Below are 17,538 nucleotides of genomic sequence, written 5' to 3' on the forward strand. Positions count from 1 at the left end.
GGCGCCCCATATTTGGGTTCTTTTTTAATCGGTGTCTTTTTTTTTTTTTTTTTTCCTGGCTGTTGAGTTGTATGTGTTCCTTACATATTTGGATTATTAATCCCTTATTCGATATATTGCTTGCAAATAGTCTTATTCTGTTAGGTTTTCTTTTTATTTTGTTGTTTTCTTTGCTCTACAGAAGCTTTTTAACTTGATGGAGATGGAATGTTAATTAGCTTGACTGTAGTAGTCCTTTATGTAAATATATTAAATCATGCTGTACACCTTTAAAATACGCTATTTTAGTTTTAAAATAACAAAAATAAAAAAGGTAAGTAGAGGAATTTGGAAATAGGGTAGGCAGCTAGCAGCTTCCATGAATAAATATAAATTCTTACCACTTACCAGTATGACTTCTAGGTTTACATCATACTTCCAAAAGGTCGGTTGTAAAGAGTAATTGAGCAGTGAGTTAGCATTGAGCTTTTGCTTTTTGCTTTCCAAATGGAGAGTTCATGAACTAATAATCTTTTTTCTCCTCATTTTCCCCCCTGATTTGAATGTTACATGTACTTATTACCTGTTAAAAATTCTCAAATAGATTTGCTGCTGCTTCTGTCTCTCTAATCTATTTATTTATTTTTTACTATCCCTTCTTTAGTACGAAACTTTGTAAACACTATAATTTTACCACTTTTATAGGATAGGGTTAACACCTCTTTTTTCATTGTTTTTAGTATTTTCTTGCCTATTGTTACATAATTATTTTACAAGTGAGCTTTAAACTGATAAGAACAGATACTACACTTGATCCCTAATATTTGGTTGTGTTAGCATCTCTTCACCTCCTGTCCAGAAATTTTTTTGATTGAGAACTTATTGCGAATATATTGGTTAATTAGAATTGACAGCTTTATAGTACTATATTTGTCCCTCTATAGTTTAATATTCTCTTAAATGTCCTGTATATTTTTAAGATTTATCTTTAGATATGTGATATTTTTTCTATTATTGGAATCTTTTATTCTACTTTAGTTTTAAATTGTTATGGTAAAATACGCCTAACATAAAATTAACCATTTTACCCAGCTTTAAGTATACAGTTCAGTGGCATTAGGTACATTTACATTATTATGCAGCCATCGCTACCATCTCTCTCCAAAATGTTTTGCACCTTTCCATACTGAAACCTCATACTCATTAGACAATAGCTTCCAAGTCCTCCTTCCTCCTAGCCCCTAATAACCATTCTGTTTCTGTCTCTGTGAATTAGACTATTCTAAATACCTCATATAAGTAGAATAGTGCAGTATTTGTCCTTTTGTGGCTAGTGTATTTCACCTAGCATAATGTCTTTAAAGTTCATCCATGTTGTAGCACCTGACAGAATTTCCTTTCTTTTTAAGGTTGAGTACTCATTGTGTGTATATTCCAAATTTTGTTTATCTGTTCATCTGTCAGTGGACATTTGTGTTGCTTCCACTTTTTGACTATTGCAGATAATGCTACTATGAACATAGGTATACAAGTATCTTTTTGAGTACCTGCCCAGTTCTCTGGGATTATACATAGAAATAGAATTGCAGGATTATATAGTAATTCCGTGTTTAGTTTTTTGAGGAACCACCATACTGTTTTCCATAGCAGCTGCACTCTTTTTTACATTTCCACCAGCAATGTTCTAATTTCTCCAATTCCTCCAACACTTATTTTCAATTTCTTTGGTGTTTTTTTAAAATAATTCCCATCCTAAGGGGTATGAAGTGGTGATTGTGGTTTTGGTTTCCATTTCCCTAATGGTTAGTGATATGTTAGGCATTTTTAATGCGTTTATTAGCCATTTGTATATGTTCTTTGGAAAAATGTTTAAGTCCTTTGCTCATTTCTTATTGGGTTGTTTCTTTTTTGTTGTTGAGTTGTAGAAGTTCTTTATTATGGATATTAACCCCTTATCAGTTAAACAGTTTGCAAATATTTTCTCTGATTCTGTGGGTTGCCTTTTCACTCTATTGATAGTGTTCTTTGCACAAGTTTTTAAGTTTGAGGTAGCATCAGTGGTCTGTTTTTGCTTTTGTTGCCTGTGCCTTTGATGTTAACGAAGAAATCATTGCCAAATCCAGTGTCATGAAGCTTTTCCTCCTTATGTTTTCTTCTACTATTTTTATAATTTTAGCATTTATGTTTAGGTCTTTGATCCATTTTGAATTAATTTTTATATATGGTGTAAGGTAAATTTTGTTCTTTTGCATGTGAGAATCCATTTTTCCCAGCATTGTTTGTTGAAAACTCTCCTTTCCCCTTTGAATGGTCTTGGTACTCTTGTCAAAAATCTTTGGACCTTCTATGTAAGGGTGTATTTGGCGGTTCTTTATTCTGTTCCATTGGTCTGTCTCTCTGTGTTTATGCCAGTACCATGCTGTTTTGATACTGTATTATAGTAAGTTTCAAATTTTTTTTATAGGAAAAACACTAGTGACTTTAAATATTAATTATTAACCTGATATTTTATTGAAACTTTTTTTTACAGTTTTTCAGTTGATTGTGCAAAGATATGTCTGTTGCAAATAATGATAAATATAACTTCCTCTTAAATTTTGTTTATTTTTGTCTAATTGCATTGGTTTTAAAACAGTGTTAAATAATTATGTTGCTTACTTATAGTATTTCTTTTCTTGTTTCTGATTTAATGGAAATTCTAATATTTCACCATAGTGTATGATGCAGCTTTTGGTTTTAGGCATACTTCTGAACTTCTGAGGTTGACATCAGAAAGCTTAATTACAGTTTGGCAGTTAATTATAGTTTGTTTCTTGTTGCTGTTAATAGGAATAAAATGTGGATCTAAAAGTATCATGGAAAGACTGCCCAGTTTTGGGGTTCATATTGTATCACCTAAGAGGACTTCAGTTGACTTTTTCTCTCTTTTTCAGAATGGCCAGAGTTTTCTGGTTTTGGATGAACAAAGATTTGCAAAAGAAATTCTTCCCAAATATTTCAAGCACAATAATATGGCAAGCTTTGTGAGGCAACTGAATATGTGTGAGTACGGGCAATAGTTTATTTGGAGTACGGTTATCAACCACTGATTAAACCATTTTTCCCATTAGGTTGATAAAGAAAAGGGAAACTTTTTTGCTTTTTGTCTGTTTTAGTCATCTAAATTTTTAATCTTTTTCAGATGGTTTCCGTAAGGTTGTGCATATTGACTCCGGAATTGTAAAGCAGGAACGAGATGGTCCTGTTGAATTTCAGCATCCTTACTTCAAACAAGGCCAGGATGACTTGTTGGAGAACATTAAAAGGAAGGTGAGCTATTATTAATGTGATTTATTTAAGGCATTACCATATAGCATACTTGGCCAACACAATATTTCACCTGTTGAAATTAAGAATGTACAGAAATACACAGGTATTCCCTGTTGGGATGACTTAGACTAATAAAGCTTTAATTATTTCCTTCTATTTTATATTTTTTCTTTCCTAGAGGGAAGGAAAATGTTTACATTCTGACTGAGGGTGAGGAATCATCCATATTGGGATGGCTCACTCCTTCCAATTTAGCTTAAAAAATACTAGCTCCTGTTAGAATGTTGACTCCCTTGGAGGGCTTTTTCTGTAGTTCACTGCTGAATATCCGATACTGAGAATAAGTCCCTTGTATATAGTAAGCATTTAATAATACATTTTTTAATGAATGGTATCTTTTGCTGAAATAAAATATTTTTACTAAATCCACAAAAAGGGGATAAAAGAGTAATGGGCCATGAAAGAAAACGGCCTAGTGTGCAGCTGTAGCTGCATAAATTTAATTAAACGTGGAATGTGATAATAAAGAGGCTTGGGGAAATTACAGTGAGTTTGGTGAAAGAGAATGAAAAAAAGTCCCTATGTTGTTCCTGCTTGTGGAAACTTCTCCACATTAAAAAAAAAAAAAAAGATTATTTCTTATTCTGTCTTGAAGTTTATTCTTTTTATAGAATCCTGTCCTAGGCTTTTTGGAACTAAATCTGAGTTCCTGAATGGGCTACAAAACACAATAGGGAAATTTTGAATTAAAAACTTGGTGTTTAGTATTTGATTTCCTAAATTTGCTTTCAAAAGGTTTCATCTTCAAAACCAGAAGAAAATAAGATTCGTCAGGAAGATTTAACAAAAATTATAAGTAGTGCTCAGAAGGTTCAAATAAAACAAGAAACTATTGAGTCCAGGCTTTCTGAATTAAAAAGGTAAAATATTATTTCCAAATATAATCTTAATATAGGGGTTGGTATGTGTGTGTTGGGGGTTGAAGGTTAGTGCTTTAAGTACTTAGATTACATTGTTGAAGCCAAGGTAAAAGGTCATTTTTCTCTAAGTATTGGTTCCCTTTAGTTTTGATTTGTAGCCCTTGACTTTAGCTCAGTATTATATTTTCTTGACAGTATTCAAAAGAATTTATAAATCTGGGCAGTTAAAACAGTTTGATGCACAAGTCCCACTGATGAAACAATAGATCTTTAAATCAATGTAGAAAATACGATTCTACTTAGGTTAGCTTTCATACGATGTTCACACACATGAGGGCATACAAGCCATTAAAAAACACTACATATGTTACTCATATATTCTTTATGGTGGTTTCATAAAACTTTTCTATGTGGCCTATCTCTTAGGAAAAAATAGGACATAAAAAATAGGGAAAAAGGATGCAAGAGACTTGCCTTACTTGGTATTTATCTTACCTAGATGTGGTAAAGTGTTATTCAAAACTTTTATTACAGAAACATGCTTTTGCTTTATTGCAGTTCTCGGCACCATTAGTTGAGACAGTAACAACTTGTATACAGAGTAGATGTGTACTTTTCTTAGTAAGTAGTTGGGATTTTCTCTTATCCTAATAGGGGCTGAGGTCTTGAGAGTAGTTATTTTATGGATTCTCTCTCCCATTTCAAATGTGGGACATTAGTTTAGCTGTCTTAAGTGTCTTCATTAAAAGAGTAACCTTGAACTTTGATTCCCTTTTTGAATAAGGCTTAATTTTAAGCTGTCCCATTTTGCATATTTTATGTAATCACTTATGCCAGTTTATTGTATGTATCTTGTGTCTCCTGAGGTGCCCTTTGACCCAATTCCTTGAATCTCAGGTTTAGCCCTTAAGGAATGGGATCCCAGATTCATCCTGTAAGTTTTAGAGGTAACCATTCTACTTAATGTTTAGTAGGCAGATGATAGTATTATCTTTCAATATCTGAGTCAGAGAAAATACCCTAGTTATTCAGTAAGTATTAAAGTTTTATTTTCAAGATCTTCTATATGTAAGATACAGAAGTCCCTTTTGTAAGAGTTTGACTTGAGGAAGATGGATATTATGGAAATTAACAAGAGCAAAAATTAAAGTGTTTAATAGGTGAATTATCTTTCATGCCTTCTCAGTGTTATCGTTGCTGCTAACATTTAATAACAGAACAGTGCAATTTCAATAAAAGTTAATGAAGGAAAAGAAACTTATTACTAGGCAGGTTATTGGTTTGTCATATATTTAGACATGCTTTAAAAAACTTTTTTTAGTGTTTTCGTATGTTTGAAACAGATTTTAAGATAGACAGTTTTAGGACCTGATTGACTTTTAGATCGACTTCAACACTTACTACAAATAATCCGTGTGATTTTAGGCAAGTCCTCTCAATTCTTGGGTCTCATTGTCCTCCTCTATAAAATAAATAATTCCTTTCTTGACTGATTTTATAGAAGTTTAAATAAGAAATACACATAAAATGCTTAGCATAATCCCTGGAGCATAGGTAGTGCTGGGTAAATGTCACTTCCTTTAAGAATTCTTTTCTAAGCGCAAGTCCTAAATTTACTTGGTAGCCATAGTTGAAAGGTGTTTATTTTTTAAACAAGAAGTAATGAACCACATTGTCAGAGAAGTAAATTGCCTGCTACTCTATGGATATAGGCATGAGTTTTACATTTTTGTGTTTATATTGCCATGAGTAGAAAGTACTGTAGTTATGAAGGGATGATTCTGGAGTTGTATCAAGATAGTTGTCATTTTATGTAATTGAACCAGAGTTTTTCCAGTTTCATGAAAATACATAGCAAAGTTCCCTGGTATTCTTAATTAAAGTTATTGAGGTCTGGCTTTCTGACTAAATTTTATTTTGTTTTTTAAAAAATGATAACATAGTGAGAATGAGTCTCTATGGAAGGAGGTGTCAGAATTACGAGCAAAACACGCACAACAGCAACAAGTTATTCGAAAGGTAAGCTTTTTTCCCCCATGACCATAATCTGCCTTAGTTTAATTTGTGTACCATTTGTGACCCAAAAAAGCCTCTGTTGAATAGTGATTGAGCTATTATATATTAGATATTAGGTTCACATATAGTAGTGAAACTATGAAATCAAACAAATTAGGTCAACCGTTGTATTTTCTTTTTAATAAGAAACATTTCTCATTAGCTAAATATTGTTATTCCGTGCTCTCAGCTTGAGTCTCATTAGCTTTTAGTAAGTGACCTTTAGCCTGATGCAACAACTTTAAAGATGCTTTATTTTTAGGAACATAATAGAAAGAAAACTACCAGTTTCTTTACATTTTTTACTATGAATGACAGCCTTACTGTGTGGGTTTGTTGTTATTTACTATTTTTTTTTTTTTACTTGAAAAGGCATAGATATGGTCTTGGAAGACAAATGACTAAAATTTTCAAATCAGTTGACCAAATTATGAGTTCAAAAAAATTAGTTATCAGTGTATGCCATTATTAGTCTCTACGGAAAAGCAGTTAAAGTAGTGTGTTGTAAAATAAATTGTAGATTTTAGTATCTGAGCTGAAAATTACTGGGGGAACTGAAAATCTCTCAGTTGCCTTGTGTCCTTGTGATTTAGTCTTTTCATATCAGCTGTCATATGTTAATAAGACTTGAAACATAAAAGTAATTAAGGCAGCTATTTTTTGCTCATGAGTAAACTAGACTCTTAAGTTTAAGCAACAGGTTTTTGTGGGGGGAGGAAGGGTGGGAGTACTTCACTTGGTTTGTGCTGAGATGCCTTTAGCTAAAAATAGGGTTATGACAGGATCTGGGTCTAGTGGAGCAGGCTTAGAACAGAGATGAATGGTTGCAGTCTTTGGCCTGTAGTCAAAATAGATATACTGTTTTTTTTTTTTTTCCTTTTCAAATCAGTATGCAAGTGAAGGTTGAATGTAGAATTCAGTTCTAAGTGTTTAGTCCAAGTGCATATATTTTCACAACTTCCAGAGCTGATTCTAGCATGCAGCCCTGTTAAGAATACCTGATTTAAAACGATAGGTGTACTTTATTAAACCTATACTTTATTTTAAAAAAGTCTTCTCAACTTTTCCAGAAAACAATGTTTTATAGTTAAATATTGACTTATAATACTATATAATTTTTTTCCTAAAAGCAAAAAAAGTTGGTAAAATACTTATATAACATTTCAGTTTTTCATGAAAGCCAGCATTCTGTCTGTTCAGATTTGAGTTTGAATATATGTGGTTTGGTGGAGCTCTAGGGATTTTTATAATGCATAGTGATAGCTGATAATCTTTTCTCTATTCCTGGAATTGCTTCATACATCTGTCATTTTACTCCTTGGCCTTGGATTAGTTAGAATAGTGTATGTGAGTTACCTAGTATCGGTACTTGTTACAGGATAGGATAATAGTACCTGTTAATAGAACTTGTCAGGTCCAGAAGTTAGACGCCATAAATGTTAGAGGTCTTATCTTTTCCTTCAGGAAGGAAGCTTTGTACAGCGTGATGCAGAATTGTCATAAGAGAACTAATATGTAGAACAAATTTCAGGAGAAATTTAGCCAGTGCTTCATGTTCTTATAAATTCAACCACTAATGTTTTTAGAATTTTTCTGTAACATTTATAAATTAACAAAAGTAACTGAAGCCAAATTATTTCATAGATACCTTTACGCTTAAATTTGTCTTTTCATCAGCCGTCAGTCAACGTTTTCTTTTGAATAAACAGTTTAGTGGCTAATTTCCTTTTCATGACTCTAATGCTGTTTGACTTTTCTGCAAAGAGCCTAAATAGTCCTCCAGTCCCTTTTGGTCTTTATTTATAGCTTCTCAGTGATATACTGCTTTTCATAGTTCACCATATGATCCTCACCTTTTTAGCTTCTTCAGAAAGATGACAATAAATTTCAAGGCATACCCTAAGCCAGTGATTCTCACATTCACATCAATATCACCTGGAGGACTTGCTAAACATACATTGCTGGACCCTGTCCTCAGAATTTCAGATTCAGCAATTCCAGAGTGGGGTTGAGAATTTGTGTGTCTAATATGTTCCTGGGCTAATACTGCTGGTCCATGGACCACACTTTAAGAAACACTTAATATGAAACACATAAAATATGAAAGATTGTTTGCATGTCTTGATTGGCTTAGTAGTTCTTTCCTTTTAAATTTAATCCAGCTCTGAAGATTAAACCAGCTTCTCTTGATTGGCCGCATGGGTATCTTGGATGTTTAAGAGCAAAACCATCCAAAACAAAATCTATTCATTGTTTATTTGAAAAAAGTATATGTATTCTAACTTTAAAATTGTGAATTTATTTTTGGATAACCTCTAGTTACTATATTTTGGGGTTTATTTCTGTTGCTGTATAATTAAATATTTCATGACAATATTCTTTTTTAAAACTTTTATTTATTTGTCAGAGAGACAGGGAGAGAGAGTGAGCCGGGGGGAGGGGCAGAGGCAGACTCTCCGCTGAGCAAGGAGCCCAATGTGGACTCGATCCTAGGATCCTGGGATCATGACCTGAGCTGAAGGCAGATGTTTAACCAACTGAGCCACCCATGACAGTATTTTTATTAAGCAATAATTTTTCTAGAATAAGCCAAGAAGCTTTTCCTAGCTTGAAAATTTTATGCTCTCTTCTGAAAGAGCTGGCAGTCTCTTTTGCCTCAAATTGTATTACCTGGGTTAAGAAAAATGTTGCCTGTCACTTTTTTTTTTTCTTTTTGGTACATACTTGGGATCTGTATCCGGGCATGCTTGATTCTTAGCATCAAAACAAGTAACTGAGCTGAGTATTGGGTAGATATATGGATGGGTGGGTGGATGGATAGATGAATGTCTTAGGCATCTTAGTATCCTAGGTAGCTGCAACTTTTATTTTATGACAGGTTATTCTTCTGCCTGGAAACTGATTATTTCTTTATATAACAATTGTAAGATGCACCGAGATTGCAAATTTGTTAACGTGTGAGAAATTATGTGACTTAGAATAGAAAATATGTAGTATTTGAATTAATTTTATAAGACTTGTAATATGGACTAAAGAATTAGAGGAGTCTATGATGGAAAATTTTTTGTTTATATTTTCCTTTTAGATTGTCCAGTTTATTGTTACATTGGTTCAGAATAACCAACTTGTGAGTTTAAAACGTAAAAGGTAAGTTTTTGTTGTAAAACACTTCGTTTGACCTATTCATGGACAACTAAACATTTTAGTGTTTAACCATGCATGGCCTACATTTGCTTAGTATGTCTGTTGTCCCAGATGAACAGTCCTTCCTTGTTAAATTATACTCTCAGCATTTCAAAAGTAGTGTTATTTCTTCCTGCTGTCATCCTGCTAATGTTTTTCAGAGACAAGGATAGCCTAAATGGTCACTTTACAGACACATACATAGTTAATAAGGAATCCATTTTTATTCACAATAGCAGTTTAATGTAACATTAGAAGGCTTGTGTGAGGGAAACTCTTAAAAGAAGGTCATATATTGAAAAAAAATCAGAAACTTTTTACTTGATCTCTCATGTTTAATCCACTAATAAGGAATTTAAAAACCTATCTTTTGACTATGGCTTGTGATACCGGAAAGTGTTAGTAACTGCCATTGTCACAACTAAAGCTTAAGAAGGATAGTGGACAAAGGAATAGTTGGAGGGAGAAAAAACTTATCTTGTAAGACTAAAGTTGTAGCAAAGCTTGGTTATGGTTACACCTTATGCTATGGCCTTAAGTCAGCTTCCACAAACTAGTTCTTATATCATCTACTTACTTTTTACTATGTAAGTACAGTTCATAAAGAGTGATACAGTTCAGTCAGCAGTGAAGTATATCCAGAGAGAGTAGTTTATTGTATTTATTTTAACAAAAATAGTACAAAAGAATGGTGAAATCAAAGCCCTAGACACAGTCAACTCCTAGTTTCTGTTCCTAAGATGTGACCATTTTTAAGAGTTCATTGTGTATCACTAACTGAAATCTTTTATTATTAAAGTGTGTATGTTCGTGGGAGGGTAAAATATTAGAAGCAGTTGAAATTTCTTATATGTTTGCTTCACTGAATTTCATGAATATATTCTGATTTTCAGGCCTCTACTTCTAAACACTAATGGAGCCCAAAAGAAGAATCTGTTTCAGCATATAGTCAAAGAACCAGCTGATAATCACCATCATAAAGTAATTTTTTGTTTAAATTCTATTTTATATTTGTTATCTCAAACCAGTTTTTATTACAGTATGCAGTATTTCATGCATTCAAAATTTGCATTCAAAGTTCAGTGAATAATAATCTAAGTGCTCATGCTCCAGTTTTATCTAATCATGACATTTTATTATTTGCTTTAGATTATTTTAAGAAATAAACTATTACAAATATAATTGTTTTAGTTGCCTGTTCCCAAGTTTGTTTTTTGCCTCCTCTTCAGTCTTTCCTAGATAATCATTATCTTGAATTAGTATTTATCATCCCCATGGTCATTTTATATGTATGAATTCATGAACAGTATTTGGTATTGTTTTCTGTGTATCTCAAACTTCATATAAGTGATATCATTTTGCATTGTGACTTTTTCATTTGGTTTTGCTTTTGAGATTTAAACAGATTTAGATCATCTGAACTACTACCTGATATCAATTGAATATTATGATAATGTAATTACACATTTTTCCATTGGTTATTTTAAGTTGTTTCCAACTTTTATTATAAACTGCGTAGACTTAGACTTTTTAGCAGTTGCAAAACATTTTTGTTTACCTTTATTTTTGTCGTGGACTCTCTGGATCATTTGTCAAACTTACACAGTTGGCAAATCAGTTCAGTCCAGAGTCTATACTTCTTTTAATAGATGATTGTCATTGCTACATTCCAAATACTGCTTCAGATTTGTTATTAAAGTACCAAGATTTTTTTTCTTGAGCAAATCAGAGTTAACATCAGGTTTTTCTTCCCACTACTGTTTCTAAGTAAGCTTACCTAACTATTGTGTTTTTAGGATTGAAGACTCAATGTAAATGGGTGAAGATTTCTTAATTTAACTGGATTTATATATTTTTAAGTCCTTTACATATTTTACCTCAGATTTATCTACTGTTGAGATTTATGGATTTTTGCATTATAATAGTTTAATTTGCTTCAGCGAATTGAATATTTTTTTATTTAGGTACCTATGATCTGAATATATCTGTAGCAGAATAAAAAAAATTATTGCTAAAAATTCAGGCTGACTTTTAACTGTGGAATACTTGTAATGGTTTTTTTTTCTATTAATGAAAGCATTTCCTATTAATGAAAGCATTTAATAAGAAAGAATAAACCATATGTCAAATAGAGTAGCTTCACTATTTGACATACGGTTTATTCTCATCAGCACAGTGGCCATCTGGTTATGCTTGAAATTCCTGGTGAAGTTTTAAGACTTTTTTTTTTTAACCCTTTGGATATAAAAAATACTTTAAAATGTGAAGATCTTTCCATGGAATCATTCTGAGGCATGCCACCTTCAAGATTCCTTACAGTAAAAGAAATAGTTAAGTAGAATAAAGCAACACACCTCATACCTTTGTGAATTGATATGAATACCAATTACTGTGAGTCCTGTTAGGGCAGAGCACATAGCTAAATTGTTTCCTTAACATTTAGTAAACAATGGGTCTCCAATTAGCACTTTTTAAATGGTATATTGTTTGGTAGTCAATATAATTTCAATTTTTGATATATTTTTTTCTCTGATTTTTTTAGGTTCCACACAGTAGGACTGAAGGTTTAAAGGCAAGGGAGCGGATTTCAGATGACATCATTATTTATGATGTAACTGATGATAACGCAGATGAAGAAAATATCCCAGTTATTCCAGAAACTAATGAGGATGTTATATCTGATCCCTCCAAGTAAGGAAATTATGAAGTAAAATTTGTGAAAATATTGGTTACTTTTGTTATCAAAGAGCTAAGTTCAAAACCACTTCACTGTATGATAAACTACTCTGTAACTCATATTTGGATTATTAAACTGAAAAAGCCAAATTATTTAACCAGATGTTCTCCAGCAAAAAGACTTCCAACAAAAAGTAATGAGAATTCTGATTTTTTAATTTTGGAGTTAAACATCTTTAATTCATCCTTTGTGGTCTCGTATCACAGGATGAATCAATATTTGTGGTTAAGCTACTCACCCAAGGAAACTTAAGCCTTTTAATATGCGTTTTGGGGAGAAAGCTTCCATGGAGAATGAATGGACAGAATGAATTTATTGAATGCATTTGAAAATGTAATTGGTTCTTTCTCATATTGCTGATTTAGCTGTAGCCAGTACCCTGATATTGTCATTGTTGAAGATGACAATGAAGATGAGTATGCACCTGTCATTCAGAGTGGAGATCAGAATGAACCAGCCAGAGAATCCCTAAGTTCAGGCAGTGATGGCACCAGTCCTCTTATGTCTAGTGCTGTCCAGCTAAATGGCTCATCTAGTCTGACCACAGAAGATCCTGTGACCATGATGGATTCCATTTTAAATGATAACATCAATCTTCTGGGAAAGTGAGTGCTCATGTAGATGTTATCTGAGTTTATTTGCTTTCTTTGTTTACTTCACATGTTCTGTTCTCTTTGAATGATCTTCCTTTCAGGTTATGAACCCATGTAATCTGTCTTTCTTTTGGTCAGGGCTGAGCTCTGCAAATGTTTTTTTGAGAAGGATTTAATCATCCCAGGAGCATTCTTGAGATTTTCTTGGCAATTCCTTAGATTTCTTTAATGAGATACTTGTTTTAAATGTCCATAAAGCGTGTGTGTATGTGTATTTTGTGTTTTTATCAGGACTGTGGAATAACATAATCTCCATTAAGGGACTTTATAGGATAAGGAAACCAGAAATTAGTAGCATTAATCAGTAATAAGTTAAACATTTTATAATTTATAGTGTAGAGGAGAAAAGATAAATCAGACCGTGTTGCAGAATCTATTTTCTATAAATACTAAAGTTTTGTATAAAGGCTGTGAGTTCTCAGTTAACCACATTTTCAGGAATCTCAAATACTGAATAGGATCTCTTAAGGTTAAGAATTTTGTAATGTGATTTTAAATGTAAAAACAAGGAAACCTAATATTTGATATATTTTTTTAATCTTATTTTCCTCAGGGTTGAGCTCTTGGATTATCTTGACAGTATTGATTGCAGCTTAGAGGACTTCCAAGCCATGCTGTCAGGAAGACAGTTTAGCATAGACCCAGATCTCCTGGTTGATGTAGGTACTTTGAATAATCTTTGCTGTACTGGCAGTTTGTGTATTTACGTATATTGTTTATAAATCAGTACATCATTTTTTTGTATTCTCATGTTTTTGCATTTTCTTTTTTTAAATGAATGATTTTGTTTATCAGAAACAATGAGCAGATGGGTTCAGGACAGTGATCACTACCCATTTCTGAATAGCAATTCAGTTAATCCTCCTATAGCAACGTATCAATTCTGTTCAACAGTACTACTAAATCCAGGTCTTCTCTGGACTTGTTGCCGTATTTGTTTTGCTCTAGAATAAATTGTCACTGAATAGAAATTGGTGGAAATTAAGTAATAGAGTTACTTGGGCAGGAAACAGCATGGAGACACTTTTTGATACTTTGGGAATTAATGTTTTCCACTCAAATGAATTATATTTTATTATATTTGCCATATTTTTAAAAGTTTTATGTCCTGAGTCCTAAGGTTATTCTGTTCCAGTCCCCACCACCACCTACATGAACATGACTCCAGTTTTAATCTGCACTGTGAATCCTTATCTGCCATTTCTGGCACTTTCTTGCTCTCTTCCCTCTTGCTCCTACCACTCCTCTCTCCCTTATGTGGCTTAGTCCCATCCAGATGAATGGTCCCATCCAGATGAATATTGTTCTCTCCATGATTTCCATTTTCTGTTGTAAATATGTTTCTCTATCCTGAAAAGTTTTGTTGCTCCTTTTTTTTTTTTTTTTGCATTTTCTGCCTTAAAATGCAGCTCTCTCACATCAAAATATTCTGTAGTCTTGTCCTTTTAAGAGCTTCTCAGTGAGGCTAAAAGGAATTAGTCCTTTCCTACTCTTCAGTCTTATTAATTTACCACCTTACCCATCTGCCTCTCAGTCTTTGTCAATATCCATGATTTGATTATCCTTTCCAAATCATCAGTATATTACAGGATGTATTTCACTTTCTTTGAAGATTTCCTTTCCGTACTGGCCTATGTTATCATCCTAAGTGAATTCAACATCCATGTTAATGACCTACTTTAATTTGTTAATAGTAATTCGTCAACCCTTCTTGATTCTGTCAGTCTTTGTCCCCACCCTGAATCGAGGGACCTTTTAGAATAGCTGTCCCTTAGGTCATAAGAAGGAAATAAAATACTGTAATTCTGATCCTCTACAAATCCTTTCAGTCTTCAATTAGATTATTTTAATTTAACCTTGGAACATTTATACTTGTCTGTCCTCAAGACCTGATCTAGCCCACTCTTCCCTATTCACAGAGGATAATCACCATGCCCTGGTTTTCTCATAAGCTGTGGAATCTCATCTTCTTTTTTCTTAGAGGAAGTGCTTACTTTCTCTTTTAAGCTTATTTGTACACCTGCCCTCTGCCTCTCTGTTTTTCTGTCTCTGTCCTTGATCTTTCCCATCTCGCTTCAGTGAATACAGATCTCCATCTTAAACATTTTGATGTGTTGCTCTGATCATTTACCATTTTGCTTCTCTAATTCTTTTACTACAAAACTTTAGGAATGAGTGGCTTTGTTACTTTTTTTTTTACTCTATATTTCTTTTGAAACCCTGCATTGTCTTGCTTATTTACTGTAAGCCTGTGCTGCCTTGGTTTATCCATAGTGAGTAGGCTACAGTTTTTTTAAAAATCAAGCCGTTGGGCTAGTAGGTTTGTTTTGAATTGACAGATTTGGGTTTCATTTGGCTCATGTCACTTACTAGCTATTTAACCTTGGGAAAGTTCACTTCTCTTGCCTAGTTTCCCCATTTGTTAAATGTAGCTAATACCTAATATGAAGGGCTCTTGTGGGGATTATAAATAATTAGTGCTATTATTTTTAATACTGGTTATTTTTGACAGTGGAACTTCTGTTGATTTGAGAGGCACTGAACTTCTTTGTTTTTTTTCCTGTCTTCCTAACTATTCTCTGTTTACTCTAAGAGCTTTTCTTTTTCCTGTTTTCTGTCTGTGAGTATTCCCCAAGGTACCCATTCTTTTATCTTTTTATTCTGTGTCTCTTCTTTTTCTATCCTTCCTCTGTGAAGGGATTTTGGCTTATAGGATTGCTCTCAAATTTATATCTCCAGCTCTTAATAGTTTTTTAAAGTAAACTTTGCTTGAATTCTAATTCCATGCCTTTGGGATCATCAGTTAAGATCTTGCCTTAGATTATTTGTGTTTAACCCCAAACTTCTCTTTGTTCTCTAAATGAGCTACACTTCTCAGCTTTCTTATTTTCTGTAGTGGTATCAGACTTCCAGGAGGGTAATCACTGAGTCATTTTGGTTTCCTTATCTTTAGCTCATTGTTCATCAAGTCCTGTGTATTTTCAAAAATAGCACTCACAGATCATCCCTTTCTGTTGCCTCCCTCATCTAAGACCTTCATTATTTCATCCTTGAATTATGCTGATTGTAAAAATCACCCATAGGTTGCCTTGTTCTCTGAGATGGCAAAGATGGTAAGGACATGAATAGGTATGCTGAGTTCATGGGTTCTCTGCAGAGTTCAGTTCTAAGTGTCTGTAGAGTCAGCAGGAGAGGCCTGGCTTTAGGATTCAACCAACTGTGTCAACTCCTCATGTATGGTCTACTTTTTTCTGCTTCACACTATGCATCTTCTGTGAAGGTATCCCTGATTTATTTTTACTGTTTTTTGAAGATTTTATTTATTTATTTGACAGAGAGAGACCCAGCGAGAGAGGGAACACAAGCAGGGGGAGTGGGAGAGGGAGAAGCAGGCCTCCCACCGAGCAGGGAGCCCGATGGAAGGCTCGATACCAGAACTCTGGGATCATGACTCGAGCCAAAGGCAGACGCTTAACGACTGAGCCACCCAGGCGCCCCATTATCCCTGATTTAGTGGGTGACATTGGATGGGGCAAAGAAGGAGTGAGGAGCTTATACTCTACAGATGCCACTTTCAGTAGGGACAAAATCTGGTCAGGTCTCAGAGGCAGTGACAAGCTGAACTTGGCAGAGATTAGATTGGCGGTCATGTAAGCTATCTACTCTAAAGGATCTGAGTCTCTTCCTTTTCATGGATTAGTAGATAGTATGAAAGGGGGGAAATTAACAAAAGAAAAGAGCTGGGGATATTTTTAGGGCTATCATGAAAGTGGAATTTTTTTTTTTTTTTTTTTGAAAATGGAACTTTAAGGAGAGGAATCAAATGTCTAGAGACTGTGGAGGAGTGATCTATCTGCATTTCCTTCTAGCCTGTTAACCATTTGGTGTGTTCATTCTCCTAAAATGCTTTCATCACTGTATTTCCTTGCTCAGGCCTTTTCCAAGGCTCTTACTGCTGACAGAATGTGGCCTTATGCTCTGACCGGCCTTGGCTTTACTTCTTGAACTTTACACATATAACTTACTATTCAACTCAGAACTTTTATGTTATTTGGACTGATCATCTTGTCTACTGCTAGAACTTACCTCCCTTCCCCCCAATCATTCCTTCTCTATTATTGCTAGTGTTATAACTTATTCTTCCCTCCATTCTCTCCTTTCCAAGTCCTAACCATTCTTCAGTGACTGATATGTGTTGGATAGCTTCATCAAGACTTTTTGTTTAATCTTTGTGTGTGTGCGTGTGCGTGCGCGTGCATCCATGCACACACACGGTTTTCTCCTTTTTCTTCTTAGTACTTTTGACGCCCACCATCCATTAGTATTATAATAATGGATTGTATCTGATATGCTGCTATTTGATATTGTTCTGTTCTTTTAGATTGTAAGCTCCTAGAGAGCAGGAATAGTGTCTTCATCTTTTATTCTTCATGATATCAGTTATTTCTTAGATGCTCAATAAATCCTTATGGAATGAATGAAGCTTATGACTTAAAAGTTATGTCTGTAAACTGGCTGGACTGAGGCATGCAGTAAGCAGTGGTCTTAGAATTTACGTCTTCTGTTGCTAGGTGAGGTGAAAACCAACAAGGAGGTATGCCGTTTGGTCAGAGGGCTCTGTTTGAGGTGTAATTTAGGAGCCACCGTCATAGAGCAGATTCTATAAATTTCTCACATAATTAGCAGTGAAGGCTTACTGTCA

The 17,538-nt window shown here is 33.9% G+C and overlaps 1 protein-coding gene across 4 annotated transcripts in view; it reads left to right on the forward strand.

The window, feature by feature from the left end:
- The window catches only part of HSF2 (heat shock transcription factor 2), a 35,756-nt gene that overhangs the window by 10,572 nt on the left and 7,646 nt on the right, over positions 1-17,538 (forward strand). For all 4 annotated transcript variants that reach the window (XM_081828892.1, XM_081828893.1, XM_081828891.1 and 1 more), the window contains exons 2-10: positions 2,913-3,021; positions 3,161-3,288; positions 4,084-4,208; positions 6,152-6,227; positions 9,349-9,410; positions 10,340-10,427; positions 11,989-12,137; positions 12,549-12,788; positions 13,390-13,495. In XM_081828892.1, coding sequence (XP_081685018.1) covers positions 2,913-3,021; positions 3,161-3,288; positions 4,084-4,208; positions 6,152-6,227; positions 9,349-9,410; positions 10,340-10,427; positions 11,989-12,137; positions 12,549-12,788; positions 13,390-13,495 — 1,083 coding nt within the window. The remainder of the gene's footprint in view (positions 1-2,912; positions 3,022-3,160; positions 3,289-4,083; positions 4,209-6,151; positions 6,228-9,348; positions 9,411-10,339; positions 10,428-11,988; positions 12,138-12,548; positions 12,789-13,389; positions 13,496-17,538) is intronic.

This window comes from Leptonychotes weddellii, chromosome 8, assembly GCF_054177405.1.
Source record: "Leptonychotes weddellii isolate Sample4059 chromosome 8, ASM5417740v2, whole genome shotgun sequence".
NCBI classification, from domain to species: Eukaryota; Metazoa; Chordata; class Mammalia; order Carnivora; family Phocidae; genus Leptonychotes; species Leptonychotes weddellii.